The 18792-nt window shown below is 40.0% G+C and overlaps 1 protein-coding gene across 3 annotated transcripts in view; it reads right to left on the reverse strand.

The window, feature by feature from the left end:
- The window catches only part of LOC148025824 (uncharacterized), a 96046-nt gene extending 77740 nt beyond the window's left edge, over positions 1-18306 (reverse strand). The window contains exons 1-7 of one of the 3 annotated variants that reach the window (XM_087693062.1): positions 18129-18306; positions 17903-17984; positions 17715-17789; positions 17443-17597; positions 16561-16656; positions 16162-16240; positions 15914-16058 (exon numbers count right to left, since the gene is read on the reverse strand). In XM_087693062.1, the coding sequence (XP_087549188.1) occupies positions 15936-16058; positions 16162-16240; positions 16561-16656; positions 17443-17597; positions 17715-17789; positions 17903-17984; positions 18129-18178 (660 nt within the window). In that variant the 5' untranslated portion in view covers positions 18179-18306 and the 3' untranslated portion in view covers positions 15914-15935. Of the gene's footprint in view, positions 1-14007; positions 14472-15913; positions 16059-16161; positions 16241-16560; positions 16657-17442; positions 17598-17714; positions 17790-17902; positions 17985-18128 lie in introns of those variants that run through there. The other 2 variants (XM_087693064.1, XM_087693063.1) reach the window with 2 other exon arrangements.
- Between the last annotated feature and the right edge of the window lie 486 nt (positions 18307-18792).

The following is an 18792-nucleotide window of genomic DNA, read 5'->3' on the forward strand; positions in this document are numbered from 1 at the left end:
GTCAAGACCGGTCAGACATAGGTAGCATACATGCCATATATACATCCAAGATGGAGCATCAAATGCATTCCAAAGCCAAGCTTGAGTGCAAATAAAGATCCTGAACCAAAGACAAGCTTGATGTCGTACCCCGAAGGTCAATACTTCATTGCATATCCCAAAGACATAGCCCGAAGCCAATAGGCATAACCAAACATGAGGTAATAAGCTTCAGTCCACTGTGGTAAAGCAATGATTTACTGTTCAAAATTGAGTATCAAAATGATGGCATAGCATATGCCTTGCATCCCTAAACAATTGGTTATCAATTGGTATCAAACCGCTTGACTAGGAAGCAGCAAACAAGCATAGGCATCAACGGCTAGTGTAGCATTCACATTTAATGTTTTTAGGCTACTATAAACTACTTCAAAATAGTGCTACTAGACCTTAGATCAATGTCCAAGCCTGTGGAGGCTTCAGAGCATGTCAAGCATCAATGCCAAGGGTGCCAAATTGATCCAAGAGTAGGGCATGACCTTCAGCAAGTGGGAGATGAGCTGTCCAAGGAGCCTGTAGATTAGGCGCAAATCACACTGATCTGCTGAGGGATTCTACTACTGTTGTTGTGCTAGTTAGGATGGTAAGGAAGCTCCAGGGGGTGCCCAAGGAGGCACACAACAAGCCTCAAGTGCCCAAATGCAAGAGGGAGCAAGATCCAAGCTCCAAGGGTTTGAGCTATGGCTGCCTTGATTAACTGCAACCTAAGAACTTGTTGGGGGTAAAGGCGCCTCTGCCTAGCTGCCCGTGTATTACTACACTGACAGTCACCACCACTGCACACTGTAGGTGGCGGGCGCCCGTCACCGTCACTTTATTCTTTATTCTTTTAGTGACAGTTTGAATAAAGGAAGGCCCGGTCACACATTGTGACTGTTGGAGTTCCCAATTCTAGTCTCTCCCTTTCTTGCTCTTGCTCTCCCGCCATAGCTCTCGAATCCAACCTTCAATCCATCGCTCCCTTTCAACTGGTATCAGAGCTTTGCTTTCCAACTCTTGAGCTTGGTTTGTGGCATTCTCAGCATCCCATCGACTCCCTATTTGCATTGGGTCTCCTTCCCGGCAGCCATATCCGACTACTTTGAGCTCTCGTCACTCCCCGGCTTCCCGAGCACTTTCCTGGCATTGTTGGGCACCTTCAGGGCATTACATCAGAGGTATTTGATCATTTTCTTCAAGGTTTACTTCAGTTCTCAAGTCTCACAGGCTATAAACAAGATTGGAACAGCCACCATTAAAGCTCCCTTGCTTCATATCTCACTTGCCTTTGAACAAGACTTGCTGGAGCTTGTTTGAGGCCTTCCTTGGCTTTAACCAGACCCCTCCAAAGCTTGGCCACCATTTTTTGCAGCCCCAGGACCAGCATTTACAGTTGGCAGAATCAAGCAGCCCTCCCATATGTGTCTTCAGCATTGACAGTCACAATAGCAGCTCTCCCCCTCCATTGGCACTTGGAAAGGCTCCATTTCGGGCATATGAACATGCTTTGATGCTTGGTTTTGATGGTTGATGTGTTGGCATCGAATTTGGATTGATTTAACATTTTTTTGGGACTGTCATAACAGTCCATAGACAGTTTATGACAGTGTTACACTGACATTTGATGCTACAGCTTGTTTGGTATTGTCATTTGATGCCCGGTTGGTTCCGTTTGATGCCCGGATGTTAGGGGAATGTATGCCTATTGTTTGGCAACCATTTGGAGCTGATTTTGGTGCTGAAATTCTCAGTTTTGAACAGTAAATCATTACTGTACACAGTTGGGCTGAAGTCATTTTGCTCATGTATACTTATGCCTATGCTTTTCGGGCTATGTTTCGGGCATATATGGTGATGTATTGACACTTGGGGCTCGACATAGAGCTTGGTTTTGATTCGGTATTGTTGATTGAGCTTGAGCTCACTTTGCAAAGCATTTGGATGCTCTATCTTGGATGTACTTATGGCATATATATTGCTTATGTCTGACCGGTCTTGACATGCTTAGCCTATGCCATTACTACATGCTAGTTACATTGTTTGGAGCCTATTGCTACTGGAGGTTGGTCTTGGCTTGACCTTGGATTATCAGAGCTTACTTGAGCTATTTATTGGCTTGCCAGAGTTGTATCTTGGGATGTACTTGATGTCTTACATGCTTATGGATGCTACATACGGATGCTCTACCGCCTACATGTTTGGGATGTACTATTGATATATTGTCTTGGACTTATGTCATTGGCACTGTGTCTTGCCTTGGCTTGAGCTCTTGAGCTCGTACATATGGCTTTTGTGCCAGTGGGAGCATTCTTAAATGCTTATCAGACATTGAGCAGGTGGTACTTTTATGCATTGAACAGTTACATGCTATTGAGCAGTTACAGACACTTGAGACTTTGGGACTTCTTACCTTTTGGGATGATACATCATATGTCTTGGTTCACTGTATGCTTATGAGCTAAGTCTCAGTTTTGGATCCGTATCTTTGTGAACTGACACCTACTTGTGTCAAGTTTTGGTAGTGGCAAGAACACTTTGCCCCGTTGCCTGGGGGTGTGCCTACTCACTGGCAGATGTTTGTATGACATACTTGGGTGTTGGATTCATGCTTATCGACCGTCATATGCTTATGCTATGCCCGCATGATGCCGGCTTTGGTCTTGGCAGTATCTGATTGCCTTGGGATCCGATTTTGGCACTGTTAGCTCTCTTTTACTAAAATCTGAAATTTATTACAGCAAGCATATATGTATGGACTGACATGGATTTTTCATGTTGAAACACTCTGAAATGATGTACTTTCACTATTACTTGGTGGGCAGCAGCTTTGGTTCCACTTTTTTCACCATTTTTCCTCGATTTTGGTGATTTTTTTGTCATTTTCTGCAGTAAACAGCAAGCAGTTTTGAACTGTCTACAGTCTTCCAACCTGCATTATGGCAAGTTCGTCCACTGATCATGCTATTTTCAACATCATTAAGCTTGATGGTACGAATTACTCTTGTTGGAAGAGCCAGATTTGGCAGGTATTGGTGCAGAAATCACAGATCAAACCTTTGAGGTTAAGCGGGTATCCACCTGCAACTATGTCAGATGAGGAATGGCTTGAGCTTGATGAGTTATGCAAGTCCACTATTGTAATGTCTGTCACAGAACATGTTCACTATAATGTCTTTGAGAAAGAACAGAGTGCATGGCAGTTGTGGGAAAAGATAAAAAATCTCTATGACAAGAAAAGTCCAGTGAGTCAAATGTATTGGCTAAAGCAGCTTATGGATCTGCGCATGAAGGAGACTGTGACTATGTATGCTCACTTGAGCCAGTTCCATGCTATACTCAAGAACTTGACTTCGCAGGACATCACTTTTGCAGAGGATGTCACTCCTCTTTTCTTGCTTGGTACTCTTAATGAGTCATGAAATGTATTCCACACTGCATTATGTGCCTCTACTGCTACCTTGAAATTATCTGATGTTAAGAATGCTCTTCTGCAGGAAGAGGTTAACCGTAAGAGTTTGGATGCCTCTCGTGTGTCCCATGCTATGACAGTTAGAGGCAGGAATGATGGATATGGAAAGCATGGCAATGGTAGTGGCCGTGGACGAGATTCTCAGAAATCTCAGTCCAAGTCTCGTGGGAAGTCACGTAGCAAATCCCGTGGCATGAATGCAGATGTTACTTGTCACCATTGTGGGAAAAAGGGCCATATTAGGCCACAATGCCATGAATTGCGCAATGAAAGGCACAAAGATAAGGGGAAAGACAAAGTGCAGGATAAGTCTTCTGATCGCAGCATATGTGGGAGCTTTTGCTCAACCGCCAAGACCCACGGACCGCTTATTGTTCAAGCATTCCAAGCCGAGCACTAATGGCTACCTCTCACATAACCGACGCGCCATCCATATCTACGGGTATAGTGAGCTTACCTCTGTGCCGTTCAAGTTACCTCCTCTCCCACGCACTCCGGTAGCTCCACGATCCAAGTGCAAGCTTCAAGCAAGCTCGATCCTCCCACTCCAAGCTCCAAGCTCCATTGCCACGAGCAAGAGAAGAGAAGAGAAGAGAAGAGAAGAAGAGAGGAGAAGATAGAGAGCTTCTCCACCCCACGGTCCCTCACCCTCACACACTCACTCCCTCGCACTCTCACACTCCCTCTCTCAAGCACAAGCTTCAAGCAAGCAAGAAGAAGAAGAAGAAGAGGAGGAGGAGAGCTACTTTTGGCCACACACAAGAATGAGCTTCTCATTCACTTTTCAACTTTATATACAAAACCCTAAATCCCTTTTGGGCGGTCATCCCCTTTTCCCCTTTTTTACATGGCCGGCCATAGCCTAGGCCCTTTTTCCCATTGTCCTTCTATCTTCCTAGATTCCTTTCCACCGCCCGTCTACATTTACAAATTGCACGGGTGAGAGCCCAGAGCCCGGCGCTCCTTGAATTAAACCATGATGCGCTTGCACTCTTTTACAAAAGTTTTGACTTGCGCTTTTCCTTGTGCGCCTTTCTCCCTTATTTATGACTCTTCTCCTTGTGCGTCTTTGTCTTCCATTTCTCTTTGCCTTGGCCTTTGTCCTTGTCCTCTGCTTTAGCTTTTTCAGATTTTCCACCTTCGTTCGTTTGAGGGTTAACATTACCCCCTCCTAAACGAGTGCCAGTCCCATGGCACTCATCGTCGTAGGTAGCAGGCTGTAGCATGCACCGAAGACGTGGGTGACAAGGACGCATGTGGTTTCCGTGGAGGAGTGTTGGTGGTGGTGTGGCAGAAGGTCCGAGGGGCATGTTGGTGGCCAAGGTGGCGGGTGGAAGGTTGTTGGAGTTGGTGGTAGGGCTATTCTGTGTTGGGGATTGCATTGATGGCCAGACAAGTGTTGATTTGTTGGGGATTCTGCACATGACGATTCGTTGCGGGCTTGTCGGATGGTAAGGGATAAGCATTCAGAGTTGGGTGTTGATGAAGAGCGAAGGACACTTTCGTTGGAGTCTTCAACACCTGCAATTGAAAACCTCTCATGTGGTCTCTCCCTAAGGGTAGTGCTAGTCTTCTCTATTGTGCACAAGACATAGTGCAATTAGTTTGGGAGACAGGAACTCTAAGCAAGCTGAGAGTATTGTCCTGCACTTGAGGACCCAAACTGTGTATATACTTCGGTGCAGGTATTATGTGAGTGCTTGTGCATACTTAGATATTACTTAGTTAGTGTCGGCCTGGTTCCTTGTATAGCAATGGGTCAGTGAAGCAAGGGGCTAAGTTGATGGGAAATTTTGTCGATGAAGACGGGGAGTACACTTGAAGATTGCTTGAGACATCATTATGGTCTTGTCAAGGCCATGTAGCATAATTGAGCTCCTTGATGTCTAGCTCTTGGTGATTATATGAAACATATATCAAAGGTACATGAAATGATCTTGCATTAAAGCCTTCCATCCATTCTTGTGAAGGGTTCACAATTAAATAACGGTTAAAAAGTTTACCTTGTGCTACCAAACCATGAATTGAGTACAACTTGCACAATAAATTTGAAAATTATTTTACATTGAAAGATGGTCTTGCCTCGTATAGGAGTTATAAATTTGTCTTGCATTCCTTGTCTTGGGAGAAAAGAAGATAAGGCCAAGTTAAAAGTTCTGCATAGTATTGCACTAGGGAAAGGCTAGAAGATAAATGTCACTTAGAGAAGAGGTATAAATGCTCTTTCCAAATTGATTATCTCACATTGAAATGATAGGACTTAGGTCTTATACAGTGTTTGAAACCGTAGCGTATACCCTAGTCAAAGGAAAGAAGTGTCAAGTAAGTTTTACATAGATTTGCTCTTTGACCCCAAGGGGGAGAGCAAATATGCGATGGAAAGGGTATCGCAACTATTCTTGCAATGTTTGGGAAAAGAGTACCATTGTTTTGTTGGTTGATCAAATAACACCCTAAATTCTTTTACATTCAACTAATTGTTGGATTGTGGTCTGGATGATTATTTTGAGTACTTGTGATTGATGGTAAATACATAGCAGGGATTTGTAATAACAAGTTGCATGGGGATAAAGACATGTTTTCTTGGAAGATGATATTAGGCTAATTGCCTTGATTGTGCTTGATTCTTAACTTGATTAATTAAGGAATTTAGGATATTTTGCGTCGGTAGATCATCTCCAAGGTCACACCACGCTTCAACCCAAGAGAGCATTGTTCAATTCACGGGCCAAAGGTTGAGTGGTAAAAAGGCTAACCACAGAAATTGTGTTTTACTCCTAGGCCATTTGGGGTTAGTTAGAGCTCTGGACACCCCTTGCCTAGTCTGGAACGGAGTTGAAGACTGCCATAAGCCTAGCCATGAGCCCAATGTATGTGGCGTTGGAAGATCCTATTCTAGATAAAGGATGAAATTTATGGTGCTATGTGATTTGGACCAGTTACTTTTGTAGGGAAGAAGGGATACACAATTTCTCCTGTATGGGTAGAATACAAAGATTAACTTGAAGAATAAGTTAATGAACTTGTTTATCAAAAGAACTACTTGCTCTGCTTTTGTGTCAATGCCGTCAGTTACGCGAACGAACCCTATTCCCTAAAAGGCTTAATTAAGGATTCTAATTTTAAATGTCATATATAAATGTGATAGGACATAATTAGATAACTACAGAACACCTATTGAGGGAAGCGAGTGGGCAAAACCCCAGACAGGTTTGTCCTATATAGCAGGGTGGTCCCAAAGAACTGGGAGGCTTCTCACAAGGTTTTACTGACATCCACCGACCCTTAGAAATGGGAGGGTTCTCACAAGGTTTTACTGATGTCTGCGACTCTTAGAACTGGGAGGGTTCTCACAAGGTTTTACTGACGTCTGACCCTTAGAACTAGGAGGCTTCTCACAAGGTTTTACCGACGTCCGACCCTTAGAACTGGGAGGCTTCTCACAAGGTTTTACCGACGTCCAACCCTTAGAACTGAGAGGGTTCTCACAAGGTTTTACCTACGTTCGACCCTTAGAACTTGTTAGGTTAGAATCCTGATTCATGCCATTTTAGGGTATCGGGATGGGACTATGACCTACGGACAGAGAGGTTGAGTGGTGCATCCCTCTCATTTCCCATTCTCTTTGAACCAAGTGTGGCATGGAGCTTCTTCGCCTTTAGTATCTTTGTGTAAAGTAGGATATCCAAGACCCGATGCTAGAATTTTGTTAGGAGATCTTGACTACTAAGGACTCAAATTTCAGGTCGATCCTAGTGGGTTCGCGGCCATGAACGTTTCGTTGCAAGGCGGACTCGAGAAACTCTAGATGAAAAACCCCGTAACATTCCATGGGAGTGCTAGGCTGTGTTGCTTAGATTCATCTCTCGATGGACCGCTAAAAACGTGCTTTGACAGTCGATAGGTGGGCACATTACATTCAACTTTCTATACCTTAGATATTGAGATGGCAAGCTCAACACGTACCTGCATTGATGATGAATTGTTTGGTAAGATGGATCTGCATTTCTACACTTAGCATGTCAATAGTCATTATGATCCTCACATGGCCACTAACTTATCACTTATTATATTTAGTTTGTTGCACCTACTTATAGGTGGCATAATTATAGTGCCAGACAATTAGTATTGTCAGTTATGCAATGTTTGACTTAGTAGGCCACTTTTCTTTATGTTGTATCTTATCTATACTTTTGTACATTGTATTATGTTGTGTAAAAAAAGAAGAAACTAGAAAGAAAACATATTTGCCTCCATCTCTCTTCTTGTGTTCTTGAGTGAGCTTTTTCTTGTGTGTATAGTGTGTGTTTAGTATAGCAACTCAAGCAAATCCTTCCACCATGTGATTTGTGATATGGTTTTAGAGCAGTGTCACTCAAAAGGGCTAGTTTTGAAAGTTGAAGTGAAGCAGAAGAATCAAGGATTTGAGCAAGCAAGCAATGGGTAAGAAGCTCTCCCATTCTTCCACTCTTTCTCTTGGATAGTGCCTATGGAAATATAGGAATCAAGGCAGAGCAAAAATCTTAGATTGTTGTGAGATTTGGTGTACAAGCAGAGATACATATTCTACAGATAAGCCCTTAGGGATTATCAGTGTCTTTTTGGCTATCGAAGGCTATTTCGAGCCCCATTTTAGACTCATTAGGAAAAAATGAACTCACAAATGGGCCTTTTAGCCCCTCTCTCTCCTCCTTAAAATAAGGAAAAGAGGAGAGAAGAATCCTAAAATAATATTCTTCTCTTGCCACTTTTGCAATATCATTTTGCCTTTTTTATATTATCTGCAAAGATATACTCAGATTATTTCTCTCTCCTCATTCAAGAAGTCTTTTTCAACCAATTTTTATATTAAAAAAGGAATTAGTTATGGGAGTACGTTGCTTCATTTTCAATACAAAATGATTAGTAGATACAAGGTAATTGATTTTTTAATTGAGAACAAGAAAAATTGAATTTTAAAAATTCCTTTTAAGATATTTTGGGGATTTTTTATATTCTAGCTTTTAGTAAAAAAACAAACCAATTGGTCAAATTTCGTGTTTTTTGAAAATATTTTTTGAGGTAATATAGAAATGTCTAAATTAGAAAAAGTCTTGGACATCCCTACCCTCTGAGCTATTTTTTCCCATATCTATACTCTCTTATGGCTCTATTGTGACCTCTTCTCTGTGTTTATGCAACCTTCATTAACAGAGTGAATTATTTACACCCTCCTTTCCCTTGGTACCTTTGTGTGCCTCTCTGTGCATCTCCACTCTACCTCTTGTGACAACCAAGTAGGCTTCCCGTTTCTATTAATAGTAAAATGAATACAAGAAATTAGGAGTTTCATATTGAGATAGAGATTTAATACGTCCCATTATTTAAAAGAACCCAGCACACCAGCGCCAACCCTCAGGTTTTGCAGAGTTACAGGCAAATGGGATTGAAACATGTGGACTTGTGGATTGATGGGGGAATCTATCCAATTGACCCCTTAAACAATAGACTTTCAACTTTCTCAGGAACAAAAAATTTGCTAAAGTATGTGTGCGAATGTAAAAATGGGTTGCTCGATTACACTAGGCGGCTCAATGATTAGACATTCAAAGTATTTACAGCTTGCCAAGCAACCATAAAAAATTATCATGATGTGATTGCTACACATCAACTTCATATACAACAGCTCATAGGACAAGTGGTACATCTGAATGACACTATAATTCAACAAAACAATCAAATTATTTCAATGCAGGACACTATCCATGACATTGGTATCTCATATGAGGAGGCAAAGGCACAATTGGATGACCTGAGAAAGATCAATAGCAAGCTAACACAGGAGCGCAAACGAAAGAAGAAGCCAATCAATGAGTTAATTGTGAATAGTGGCCAGTGGAAGCAACATATCAAAGCATGTAAGGTAGCTCAGAATGAGAACCTAGGTGAGGGTGAGGTTGGATCATGTATTAGTAGATTGCTGAAGGCAAGTACATTGAAAAAGGCATGTATTAGTTATGGGTGACAAGAATGACTCACATGCTACTGTTACTATTTGTACTATCTCCTTGGATGCTTGGACATGATCAAAGAGTCCTAATACCCTTCATCTTCAAGGCAAGATTCATAGGAAAGTTTCATAAATAGAGCAGTCATGGATAGGCTGAAATGTTTTGCCACTGATTTACAGCAACCACTAAGGGTGCAAGTTGCCAATGGGAGTGAAGAAATTAGTACTCAAATATGCCCAGCTGTACATATTCACCTTGCTGAAAATTGTGGGCAGAATGTAGACTTAATTGCACTTGACATGGGGCCAATAGACATTGTGTTGGGCTGTGATTGACTGAAGACTTTGGGCACCATTTCTATGGATTTCTCTTAAAGTTTGTTGTATATGCATTTTTTCAATGAAGGACAGCTTGTTCACTTACAAGGAATCTAAAACAATAGTGAATATCAGCTCATTATAGCCAAACAACTTAAGAAAGAGTTCAAGAAATGCTCTCAGATTTTTGTATTGCAATTAGATAAGGAAAATACAGATCAGTCTAGCAATAAACAAAATAATACAGCTTTAGAGGCTCTTCTTGATGAGTATAGTGATTTGTTTCAACTACCTATAGCACTACCTCCCAAGAGAGCTGTTGACCATCCCATTGATTTGGAACCATACTCAAAGCCGATGAATAAGACTCCTTACAAGTTGTTCAAATGCGAAAGAGAAGAAGTAGTAGCCAAGCAAGTCAAGGATTTATTGGATATGGGTCTCATAGAGCCTAGCTCATCTCCCTATGCATCACATGTCTTGCTGGTCAAAAAGAAAGATAGCTCATTTAAAATGTGCATAGACTATAGAGATTTTGAATAAGATCACCGTGAAGAACAGATACCCTATCCCTAGGGTGGATGACTTGTTAGATGAGCTAAAAGGGGCTAAATATTTCACAAAGATTGATTTGAGATCCGGCTATCGTCAAATACGCAGCGTAAAGGGGATGAGATTAAGATAGCATTTAGGACTGATCATGGGCTTTATCACTTCTTGGTTATGCCCTTTGGTTTGACAAATGCACCTGCCACTTTTCAAAGCCTAATGAATAAAATACTTCAACCATTTTTTTTCAGATTTTTGTTGGTATTTTTTGATAACATTATCATCTACAGTCATTCATTGGAAGCTCATCTATTGCACATGAGGCAAGTATTTGATGTACTTAGACATCATAGACTCTTTGCCAAGGAGTTAAAATGTTCCTTCATGCAGACTAAGGTAGAGTATTTGGGCCACATTGTCAGTGAGGCAGACATTACAGCTGATCCAAAGAAAGTGCAATGTGTCAGAGATTGGCCTACACCCACAAATACCACCTCTTTGAGAGGATTCTTGGGTCTCTCTTTATTCTATTGCACATTTATTCAACATTACACCACTATTGCATCTCCTCTCACTGATAGGCTGAAGAAAGAAGCATTTTTCTAAGATGCCATTGCACATAGAAGTATTAACCAGGTGAAAGGTTTGCTTACTTCAGCCCTAATCTTGGTTTGCCTTGATTTCTCCAAGGAATTTACCATTCTGTGTGATGCTAGTGGGTGAGGAATTGGTGCAATATTGTTGCAAGAACATGGGGTAATAGCTTTTGAAAGCCGAAAACTTGCTAAAAATGAGATGGTAATGAACGTCTATGATCAAGAAATGCTGGCTATTCTTCATGCCATTAAAAAATGGCACCATTACTTGTATGGTAGCAGGTTTAGAGTCAAGAGTGACCATAGGGTCCTCAAACATTTCTCATCTCAGTCCAACCTTACTCCTAAGCAACATAGATGGGTGGCCACATTGCAAAATTATGACTTTGACATTATCCATACTCGTAGGAAAGACAATGTAGTGGCTGATTCCTTGTCTAGAATGTGGGCATGTAAAGTCTTGGCCATCATGGAATTGCATAGTGATTGGATACATGAGCTTCAAGAGGCTTACCTATTGGATGCTAATTTTAGCAATATATTTTAGAAATTACAACAAGGTCAACGTACAGAAAACTCTCCATTTCAACTAAAAAATGGGCTTTTATGGCTTAATGGTAGGATTGCTATCCCTCACACTTCCCCATTCAAGCTGAAGATCATGCAAAAAATGCATTTAGCACCTATAGTTGGTCATTTGGGAGTGTTCAAAACCTGTGACAAATTTGTCAAGAGTTTTCATTGGAAGGGCCTTTAGAGAGATGTTAAAGAATTTGTCTTGAGCTGCATGCCTTGTCAAGATAACAAGGATAGCACATTAAAGCCGGGTGGGTTGCTACAGCCATTGCTTATTCCCGAGGGCAAATGGACTCATATAACCATGGATTTTATTACAGGTCTGCCTCTCACCAAGAAAGGGTGGAATAACATCTATGTGGTGGTGGATAGGCTCACAAAGGCAGCTCATTTTATCCCCACTAAAGCCCAATTTACTATAATACAAGTAGCCAGCCAATTCATGGATATGTGTTCAAATTGCATAGTTTACCGCAGGTCATTGTGCATGATTGGGATACAAAATTTATGAGCAATTTTTGACAAGTGGTATTTAGTTCTATGGGCACCAAGTTGGCTCCCTCTACAGCTCATCACCCCCAAACTGATGGTCAAACAGAGAGGGTCAACAAATGGTTGAAAATTTATCTGAGACACTTTTGTCATGATGTTCAGCATGCTTGGAATGCAGATTACATTTCGTTGAGTTTGCCTATAATAACTCCACCCATGGTAGCATTGGAGTTTCACCTTTCGAGGCTTTATATGGGTATAAGGTCTCTCTCCCCAATGTCATCTTCAATTACAAGACCAATCCTCAAAGCAAGGAATAATTGGACAGGATGCAAGTCCTACTTCAGCAATGTAAGCTGAACTTAAAGATAGCTCAAGATCAAATGAAGCTTTATGCTAATGAGAAAAAACGGGACATTGAATTCCAAGAAGGGGATTTGGTTTTGCTGAAGGTACCTAAGTCTAGGTATGCCACTCTTAAGGATGGCTCCAACAACAAGCTAGCTCACAGGTTCTATGGACCCTATTAGATTATTAAGCGGGTGGGTAACTTGGCTTATAAGTTGGAATTGCCCCCTTCCACCAAGATTCACAATGTTTTTCATGTGAGTCAACTCAAACCTTTCATTGGATCATCAGTGGATTACTTAAAAGGGCTCCCTCCCATGGATGAAGAGGGTATCATCCAATACACCAGAGGCAGTCATACGTCAAAGGAAAAAGAAGATATGCTCAAGATCAATCATGGAATACTTGATCAAATGGCAAGAATTACCCCTTGAAGAGGTCTCTTGGCGACCACCTTCAATCATGGAAGAGTTCCCTGATCTTATGGATACTAACTTGGCTTAAATGTAGTCAATGGGTACCCTGTCCCAGTTCAGACACTTTTACACACAGCTCTCTGTTTTCAATCAGATTTGATTCTAAATTATAGGCAACATTTAATGCCATACATGAGCTAAAAGTACTCTAAGTAAGCTTCGTTTCTATGTGACAAACTCCCCGATCGGAGTTACCTATAAAAATTTATTGCAGATTTCCTACAACACTCAATTCTTCACTGAATATGGGTCAAAATTGGATTTTTCTTATTCCCCAATCATGCCCATACATCATATTGTATCCATGACCCAATATACATACATAACCCCCCTACATGATTTATTGAATAACCCCTTGTAATCATGCAACAGAGTAGTACCCTAGACTGCCTTGCCCTGCCCTTCTGTCCTATTTTGTAATAAGTGTCCATTTTGTTTTTTAGGGCAAAAACCTTTGTGTGGGAATGGAATATAAGAGATGAAAAATACAAGGAAAAATACGTGAATAAAGTAATGGAGGAAAAATACTTGCTACATTGGCAGTATATAAGATGTAAGGGACTTGACATTTTTCGAATTTCCCCATCAGATTATAATAACAAGTCTCCTTCATCTTCTCTCCCTCTCCCCAGCTTTCATGACTTCCTTTCTTCATTTACTGTCTTTCTTTCTCTTCTTCTAGTCTTTCTCTCTCCTTGTCACTCTCTCTCTCTTTTACTTCTCTTCTTCTCTCTCTTCTATAGTCTTCTCTCTCCTCTTTCTCTCTCCCCAGTCCTCTCTTTGACTAAACAAAAAAAAAAAAGAAGGAATAACCTTCAAGATTAATTAAGCCAATTATAACTATAAGTCTTTTTTGTTTCCTAATAACAACACATGTGCAGGTATAATTGAAGTATAATATTATAAAAAAAATAAACACCAAAATATGCAATTCAATTTTACATGCACACAAGTTGCATAGAAGATGCTTATACACATATATAAACATATGCATGTCTATTTTCACTTGTTAATACACACATATATGCAAATACTACGTACACATGCATATATATATTTGTGATAACATGAGCAGCATACAACTAGCTAGGAATCCAGTGTTCCATGCTAGGACAAAACACATTGAGGTGCACTACCAGTTTGTGAGAGAGAAGGTACTTGCAAGAGAGATTGACTTGATTTATGTCAGCACACAGGATCAGACAACTGACATTTTCACAAAAGCATTGGGTGCAGAGAAACTTCAAAAGTTTCGAAGCTTACTTGGAGTTGCAGAGATAGAATTGAGCTTGAGGCAGGTGTGGAATCCCTCCACGAGTCTGTTAGCATTGATCCGGGTTTTTTACAAATTGGATTTCTACCACAAAATTTGGCCAAAACCCCTATCAAGAGTCTTACCCATAGCTTAATCTTTACATCTTATCACGTTGGGTTTACTCTTCAAGCACTAGGTATCCTACATTGCTTCTCGGTTATGACAACTCTAGCAAATGGAAAAACAAGTTCTTAGGAGGGATGTCAATGTAAAGGGTAAAAGAGATGGGTTATCTTAGTGAAGATGGAAATGGATTACACCTGGGGGTTGAGTGAGTGTATAGATTTTTTCAAAGGATTAGCCTCCAACTACACTTGGGTCCCACCTGCATCACCAAGATTTGAGATCTATCATAATAAAATCCACAAGCATAAAAAATGGGAACACATGGAAGCGTGCAAATACGCACACACATGCATGCATACGTAAAATGTGAAGTTATTAAGGCATATATGAGAGAAATGGAACTTCGACTTACGCAAAGGACTCGGTAGAGTTAGGTGCAACTGTAGTGGGTGGACTGGGTGGGCACTAGAAGAGAATGTTGATCACATTTGCGATGGAGAATACTACACACTGTGATAGATCACTACATATTCTTATGTCTCTTCCAATGAAAAATGCTATAAAAACCCTTACAATCTTAGCATTCCAATTACTTTGACAACCTTCTTCCTTCTTCTAATCTAGTTGACATTGCAAGCTTCTTACAACAAAGAATATGAATATATAAGGAAGAAAGAAACAAGACAAAGAGAAAGGCATGTTGTATATTACCAAAATTTTATGATGTAAAATATACCTCTTGTGAACTCAAGTGATACACATACAATTTTAAAGTTGCACCACCCAAGCTCCCACCCTTCTTCTAAGGATCAAATTATGCACTTTAGAGTAAAATAATAATTGTCTCAAGAAATATCTTTGGAAACCCTCTATGTCACATATCTCAAACATATCTTTAAAAATCACTTATTTGTGAGTTTACCATGAGGATATAAAGATACATTTTCATCTTTCAACTATGAATACACCACTTAAATGGCAATCTTTTGTGTGTAAAAAAGTTTGTGAGTGATCCCTCTTAATCTTGGCTATTAAGATTGCAATTAAGGAGAGTTTAGTTTAAGCTTGATCCATATCTTGCAAAGGATTCAACCATTAAACCCCCTCATTTCACATAAGTAAACACTTTATTTGACACTCATATTATTGATGATAACACCAAACATAGAGAGAATCCACACATATATTGCCTCCCACACAAAAGAAATACAAGTCTATTCAATGGAAAAGACAATTGATCTCATCATTGGCTACTTTTATCATATTAAAGTACGATTAGCTAGCACCTTGATCTATCATAGGAAGTCACTATAGAAGTTGTTCCATTCTCCTTCCAACTCAATCTAGCTGAAGCTATCAATGTATTATGAAAACTCAAAACCACTTGCAAATAAGGACATTATTTGTGGTAACATTTGTAAGGACTTTGTTGGAATAGATTGTAAAGGCACCTATTAACATTGAGTGGCACATATGCATTGCTTGGTCCAGAGACATTACATCTACACACATAATGTGAAGATATGTGTTACATCTTTATTTGCGCAAGCTAGCTTCCATAGACTGGACTCAAAGACTGTAGCATTTAGTATTTAAGATCTTTATACACTATTATCTTTGTTTTATATCCTTGAGCACAACAATCATGATTTATAAGACCCAATGAGAGAGAGACAATGACAGATACAAGAGACAGAGAGATACAACAAATACAATTTTGTAATCATTGCCTTGTGTAATAGGTACCGATGACAAAGAAAATCTTGATTCCAATGTAGGCAATTGTAGCTAAGATAAGAGTGCTTTGAGGTTGAGGAAGTGCATTTAGAAAAGGATAAGGATATCTCTGCATACAATACAATAGTCTTCTTAGACAACTTGTGAAGCATAACTAGAAAGCATGCTAATGTACACTAAGCAAGTTGTCATAATAAGAGATTGAATGTCACCTTGTTTATCCAAGTGCATATGTGCATCCATGCTAGATAAGTGACACTGAATGTGCGAGTCACTATCCAAGCTTGAGCACTGTGAAGAAGGAAGTAATTGTCATTTGAACTTAATGTGAACCAGTGCACAAATCTCATCTCAATATTTATTATCCTTGTTGAACAACATTATTGCAAAAATCCCAATAATTGACCATTGTAAATATCTGAATAGATTGAGTTTTCTTCCCCTTATCAATTGTGCTATGTATGTTTAGTAATTCTACAACTTAATATTAGCTTTTATGATTAATAGCTCTTCTCTTTTCCTAATGTTGTGTCGCTTATTCATCAAATTTCTTGAAATTATATTGTTGATTATAACAATAATGTAGCAATATTCTTGGTTCAAGATCTCACCTAAAGGTTCGATTACACAAGGCAAGGTCCGTTGTTGCCATTATGGAGCTAAGTAAATGAAGTGTTAAGATCAACCATATAGGTGGAGCACCAAGCCTATTTATTTGGTTCAAGAGAAGTCAAATTAGATACGCATGATTAAGAGCAAGTACAAAAACTACAAAACCAACTATAATGATGTTATACTTTAGAACTTGTTGTGCATGTGTCAATGCATGTTTTAAATTCAAGGTTAATTGGCAAGCCCATCGACCTTGCATGTTTACTCTTTTAGGTATAATGCTACCTAGAAATTTAAACAAAATGAAATATTCTCCAATTTCCCATTCTATGATAACATGGATGAAATGAAGGATTAGCTTCAACTTTTATCTATGGCTGATAGTGGTCTTGAAATTTCAATGTTTACTTATAGTTCAAGGCACAAGGTAACGTGGAAAAAAATTGATTGCAATTCCCCTGCAATTAGTTGAACAAAATTGGTAACCTGAGCTTAAGAAGTCTATGTCAATTTGAAGATAGGGGAGAAAATGGCATATGGAACTATATATTGATATGACCTTGTAGACTCACGAAGATGGAGAACAACATATGGATAGACATGCATTTGAATTTGGAACTACATGTTGGTGTTGCTTTGTAGTAGGCTCGAGAAGTGATTCAAGTTGAATCAAATTCCATCAAGCTGAGGACAAACATCTGAGATCCAAGCACTACATACACATACACATACACATACAATGCAATGCAATGCAATGCAAATTCTAGGAAATTGATATGTGTATTATGAGTTCAGGGAAATAGAAATATATATTAGCTGGGCTGGCCGGCAATGCAATGTAAAATTCAAGGAAATACGAGAGTAATGGGACTTTGACTTACACGAAGGGCTCGGTAGAGCCAGGTGCAGTTGTGGTGGGCGGGCTGGGAGGTAGAGTTAGCACATACTTGAACCAGAAGAGAATGTTGCTTACATTTGTGATGGAGAACACCACACAAGACAGATCATCCGCCAGTGTGCTCAGCCATTCTTCTTCCTAATTAACCCAACAAGTAATCGCACCTTCGAAATGTTATGGCATTGGGAAAAAAAAAAAGCAAATAATTGCACCAGGGCTGCTAAATTAGGAAGGATGTGTGAGAGGTTGGGGTACCTGGGGAAGGATGTGGGAGAGCACGCAGATGCAGAGAGTTGCAAAATGGAGAAAGAAAGTGCAGCTGGTCAAGTACTGCACGCAAGAAAACAAGCGATGGGGGATTGATTTATGTACACACACACACACACTCTCTCTCTCTCTCTCTCTCTCTCTCTCTCTCTCTCTCTCTCTCTCTGTGTCTGTACCTGAGTAAACCAGCCGAAACCCTTGGCTTGTGGTAGCTTTGCAGCCTCCTTGCCGAAGTGCCAGATGAATGTGTAGCAGTAACTGCATCAAACTTACCAAGATCACATGCATGTAGCAGGCCACGCATAATTACCGCAGAGCCGGGAAGACGACGATACCTAATAATCTCTGACTGTGAATGACAGGCGGGGGGGAAAGAAGGGAAAGGAGGGAGGGGTCGCTTACATGGCGAAGGAGACCGCATGGAAGGATGCGCAGACGGTGGTTTCGGCCATTATCACGAGTCGAGGAAATCATTGGCTTCCTGAAGACGCAGTCGATCCCTCCATACAAGTAGTGCTTGCTCAGGCCCCTCTTCTGCGAATTTCTCCGGATGACCTGGTCTTCAGACTTCCGTCTTACGACTGTTTAGCAAGGAAAACGTTTTTGTAGCAAATACAACCACTTTTAATATTAAAAAAGGAAATTAATTGCATTGGAAATTAAAGATCAACTTAGTAGGGTAAAGGGGTCAATAGATTGTCATCTAACAATCCTCCATTATATCCTTTTTTTCCAAGTGAGTTTTTTAGGAAAAAATATTATACAGAGCTCAAAGAAAAAATATTAGGACATTCTGGCATTTTTATCAAATAGCTTTAGTTACAAATGAAAGGTTCATAAAAGAAGGACAGTGAGGGGCCAATAGAGTGACACTCGAGGATGCATTGCTTTTGGGTTTTACACAATCTGAAATATTAAAAATTTTACATGGCTCAATTGTTTGACTTAAGTTAAACTCATTTGTAATTTTAAAATTTTCATATTATATTGTTAAATGGCTAAAAAAGCCACATCTTTCTTGTAAAATTGTCACTCAATTAGGGTGGGGTGTGTTTTCCTTTTGGAG

The sequence above is a fragment of the Lygodium microphyllum genome, chromosome 14, assembly GCF_053477565.2.
Source record: "Lygodium microphyllum isolate KBCC chromosome 14, Lygodium_microphyllum_v1.1.10, whole genome shotgun sequence".
Classification (NCBI taxonomy): domain Eukaryota; kingdom Viridiplantae; phylum Streptophyta; class Polypodiopsida; order Schizaeales; family Lygodiaceae; genus Lygodium; species Lygodium microphyllum.